This window comes from Frankliniella occidentalis, unplaced genomic scaffold, assembly GCF_000697945.3.
Source record: "Frankliniella occidentalis isolate FOCC.00 unplaced genomic scaffold, Focc_3.1 Scaffold53, whole genome shotgun sequence".
In the NCBI taxonomy this organism is placed as follows: Eukaryota; Metazoa; Arthropoda; class Insecta; order Thysanoptera; family Thripidae; genus Frankliniella; species Frankliniella occidentalis.
In genome coordinates this window covers 1,448,648-1,453,383 of record NW_026267183.1, presented here as the reverse complement: position 1 = coordinate 1,453,383, position 4,736 = coordinate 1,448,648, and the positions used below count along the sequence as shown (strand labels likewise).

The 4,736-nt window shown below is 59.3% G+C and overlaps 1 protein-coding gene across 1 annotated transcript in view; it reads right to left on the bottom strand.

The window, feature by feature from the left end:
- LOC127749425 (sodium channel protein 60E-like) overlaps nt 1-4,736 on the bottom strand; it is a 16,958-nt gene that overhangs the window by 6,806 nt on the left and 5,416 nt on the right. The window contains exons 2-3 of the mRNA XM_052267468.1: nt 3,385-3,756; nt 2,902-3,188 (exon numbers count right to left, since the gene is read on the bottom strand). Of these exons, the coding sequence (XP_052123428.1) occupies nt 2,902-3,188; nt 3,385-3,756 (659 nt within the window). The remainder of the gene's footprint in view (nt 1-2,901; nt 3,189-3,384; nt 3,757-4,736) is intronic.

Sequence of the window (4,736 nt, the reverse complement as noted above, 5' to 3'; positions counted from 1 at the left end):
AATAATGAAAAAAAAAAAAAATGAAAATAGGTGGGGGCGGTGGTCAGCTTGCGCCTTTGATAACCTCTGGCTCGACGGCAGCAGCGGCTTTTCACCGCAGCGCGCGCGAGCAAGCGGCCGACCCTACCATGCCCCGCCACGCGCTCATTGGCCACCGCGGCGAGCGGGGTGAAAAGCGCATTATTCCATTCCGGGCACGCGATATGATCGCCCCTCCCCCTTCCGCCCCTGCCACCACCACCACCACCACGACCGCGAGAGGCCAGGCAGGCGCCGCCAGGCCTGCCTGCAGGAGCACGGCAGGAGGGGCCGCGCGGATAAAGCTGGCAAATCGGGTCATAGCTGCTGCTGCTCTGACGTAATTGCCGGGGTGCTCGCGGCTCATGGCTCCGCCGCGTGGCTCCGCGCGCGCACCCCGCTGCTCCGGCGGGTGCTCTGGGGCGCGCGGGCTGCGGGGCGCGTGGGCGCGACCCGCTCGAGGGCACGAGGTCGCGGGGGCGCGCGGTCGCACAGGCGCAGCGCGCGGCGCAACTGTTGCGGAAGTGCGGAAGTATGTGGGGCGCGGAGGGGAGGAGCGGGGGTTATGGGGGATGCGTCTCCTAGTGGTGTGGCGGTGAAGGGGCCCCCGCTGCCGCGCGACATACGAGCCTGCCTGCAGCAGCCTGGCGGTGGTGGGTAACTAACCCTAACGAACGGGCAGCACGCCCACGTCTGCACGGGCTGCAGCGGCAGGTGGGCGACGCTACGGTGACTCCCAGTCCGTGGTGGAGGTGGAGGAGTTGGTGGTGGTGGAGGTGAAGGAAGTGGTGGTGGTGGTGGTGGAGGTGAAGGAGGAGGTGGAGGAGGCGGAGGAGGTGGAGGAGGTGGAGGAGGTTGTCCAGGTGGTCGATGTGGTAGTGGAGGTGGAGGAGGAGGTGGAGGTGGTCGTGGCGGGGGTAGTGGAGGTCGTGGTGCTTCTGCTTCTGGTGGTGTGGGCGTGCATTATGGCGCGGCACGTATAACCCGGAGGAGCTTGCTTCACGCGACGGCGTTAAAAAATACGCACACACTAACACATGCTCAGTCTCTCTCTCTCTCTCTCTCTCTTACACACACACACACAGCGACTTTTATCGCGGCCAGCGTGGCCGTGCCGCGGCCGTTTATCGTGTCGGTGATGGTACACAACGAGCTGAGCAAAGCGGATCCGACGGGAGAAGGGCGGGAGAGCGGAGCGGACGTAAACGAGTTAAAAATGCGACGGCGGGAGAGAGGAAAAACAATTCAATTCGAGGCGCGCCGCGCGAGAAAAGAGAAACCGTCGCTGAGTGAGAGAGAGAGGTAGAGAGAGCGAGGGGGAGAAGGAGGAAAAAAAAGAGAAAGGAGAGGGAGAGGGAATGGAAAAGTGGACGGGGTGGGGAAAGGAGAGAAAAAAGTGCAGTGAGCAAGGGAAGGACGCAAAGCACTAGCCGCGGTCGCGAAAAACAGGAACATAGCCGTAGGCTCTGGTTGCCGACGGCGGAGCCGGGGTGGGGCGTCCTGGTGAGGAAGGAGTGAGTGTGGACGCGCGGAGAGAGGAGGAGGGAAGGGGGACCAGACCAGGAGAGTGGGAGAGAGGGAGGGAGAGAGAGAGAGAGAGAGAGAGAGAGAGAGAGAGAGAGAGAGGGCGGAGAGACCGGAGGAGGAGGGGGGAGGGAACGAAAAACACACCGCTGTGTCACGGCCAGATAAATCGGCGGTGCTATGAGGTGCACAGTACACCGGCCCTGGGAAACAGATTGGGCTGGGGCACCGGGAGGGAGGGAGCGAGGGGCCCGGGGGGAGTGGAGGTCGGAGAAGGCGAGTAGGGCGAGTAGTGGAGAGAGATGGCGACAAACGGGCAAACGGGAGTACGGGAGGAGAGAGGGGAAGGTGATGGAAACCGGTCCACGCCGCCGCCTCCTCGCGGGTAACCCCGCCTCGCCCGCCCCGCCCTGCTCAGGCATCGCGACTTGGGATTATCACCGATTCCCGGGAGATATGGCGGTTTTAATTAAACGGCATCGTGCTGATCGTGTTACGCAGATACAAACTTTGGCCATGCGTTTCCCGCGCCCCCAAGTGCGCCCGCGTATGTGTGTGTGTGCCACGGCGGCACCCGCCCCGCGGACCGACCGGGTTCGGCACCACTGGTGGCTGTGGATATGAGGGGTCTTAAATCGCAGGATGATATTGGCCATGTTCAAACGCCGGGCCCGCGATCCGAGAGCACGTGCATAAATCATGATAGAGGAGTAGGAGAGAATGGGGAGGAGTGGGAGGAGGGGGGTTAGCGCGCGCGGCGCTGCTGGCGGTTGCGCCGCATCGTCGGCCTGCGCGCCACTTGCGAGACGAGACGAGACGGGGGTTTGTAGCGCGCAAGGCGCGCAGCAGCAGCAGCAGCAGCAGCAGCAGCAACGGCTGCCGTAATATACATCAGTGTGGTCGTGAGTGACAACAACTGACGCGGCCCGTGCTCCAGCAGGTGGCGCCCGCAAGGGGGCGGGAGGGGGAGAGGAGGAGGAAGTCTCGTGATCAATATCAAGAAGACTCTCCTCGCCCGGGGTAAAGTGACAAACCTTGAGGAGGTGCGCATACGAAACAAAAGTTATCACTTCGAGGGAGGGGCCTACTCGAAAAAAAATAATCATGTACACAAATATAACCTAAAATACACAAAAAGTACCCCAGAATACGCACGGAAAAGTACAAGAGAAGAGAAGTACAAGAAGATTAAAGGAAAACACGATTTAGACGAGTTACTTGGCGGGGGTAATTTCATATAAAATACCCACAAATGTAACCAGTTTTAAACAGTACCCAAGAGGGTGTCTATACCAAAAGGCTATCTATACAGCAGCGCAGAGCGTATCGTTTTTTCACTTGTTTCTTTTAAAATTTCACTCACCGAGAGCGTTGTAAGGGTGAAGCATGTCGGGCTGCAGGTGCGGCGGCAGCGGGTGGGGCGCGTGGTGGCTCATGGGTGGGGACAGCGCCTTGCCGCCCGGCGGCGCCCGCCGCATGCGCTGCGGGCCCGGCGTTCGCTGCGGCGGCGGCCCCGCCCCCGGCGGCTGCTGCTGCTGCTGCTCCTGCTGGCCGCCGCCGCCCTGCTGCCGCTGCTCGCCCTGCTGCAGCACCGCGTCCTCCTGGCCGATCACCTGCCCGTCGTCCTGCTGCGGGGACAGCAGCGCCTGCCGGACGGAGGGGTGTCGTTAGACGCGTCGCTTCCCAGACCACAGGAGTAGTCCAAACAAAATTGAAAGGACAAAATACTGGTTTTCGCAGCGGCAGAGAATATTTAGAAAAAAAAAATTACACACATTTTTTTTTGTCTTAAGAAAACAATAGTAAGCACATCGGGTCAGTCAGGTCGGCCCACTTTCCCACCTGCTTCTGTCGCACAGCCTCGGCCTCCGCGGCCGCGTCGGCCGGGTTGCCGGTGCTGTGGCGCGGGCTGTGCCGCGGGCTGTGGCGCGGGCTCGGGGTCGCGGAGCGGGACGCGCCCGAGCGCCGCGACGTCGTGTCGTCGCCGCCGTTGTCGCCGCCGTTGCCGTTGCCGCGGCCGCCGCTCCCCGAGGAGCGCGTCTTTTTCCGCCGCCGCGACTTCTTGCGCGTGTAGCTGGCCAGCAGCACGCCCTTGCGCGAGTCGATCTTCTTCCGCGCCTCCTTGCCCTTCTCCAGCGTCTTGATGGGGATGTGCGACGGGTCGAAGCTGAACGTCGAGTCGTCCCGGTGGTCCGTCAGGTCCTTGCGCCGCTCCTGGAAGCAAACCATTTAAAAATATTAGGTCAGCGCGATAGTTAGCCGAAAGCGCCGAGAACGGCAAAAACAAAGTTTTCTGGACACACAAACAAAGCAAACTTTCCGCCATAACGCCGACGCTTCTCTATTCGGTGTGTTCCACATGAGGAAGTTGCATGTCACGCTGTACGCTTCCTATATTCGCAGAGTATCGAAAGGTGTTGCGGCACCAAGATAGAGCGCCCTTGAGGGGGGAAAAGCCGCGAAAGCCCGAAGCCGCAGAGCAGAGCCACATCGATTCGGGCACAGCAGCCAGACAGCGCGGAAACAGTTATTGAGTTCTCTACCCGTAAGCCATGCGGTGTCCTGCGCTCTCTCTCTCTCTCTCTCTCTCTCTCTCTCTCTCTCTCTCTCTCTCTCTCTCTCTCTTCTCCCATAAAATCTTCTACCACCTCGTAATATCCAATCCATTGTGACGGTACAGCTCCGCGGCGGTGCATGGCGGCGGCAGCAGCGTCTCTCTCGAATGGAATGCAAACGATTTTACGCTCGCCCAAACCCGTCCCGACGGCGGCACCGACACCGACACTGCCACCGACACACCATAGCATCAGCATCAGAAGCAGAAGCAGAAGCAGCAGCAGCGTTGAGATAAAATTTCTCCCCTTTCGCTACCTCGTTTATATTTATCCTCACCGAAACATCCGAAAGGGGTAAGACACGACGACACACTGCGGCGCCGGTAAAAACGGCGCGTCCCGGGAATGTCCCGGTGGATACGAACAACAACGGCGGGGAGGTTGACGGAGCACAGTGAAAAATATCGTCGTTAATTTACAAAGTTTTTGTAAACTTGATTTGTAATTTTACGTTGTAAATTTACGAGAGCATATTTTTTATTCGTCTATGGATTTTAAGTCGATACGTATTGCATGTATTTTTACGATTACAAATTGTGATTTTACAACTTGCGTCAAGGAAAAATTTCCTGTAAACCT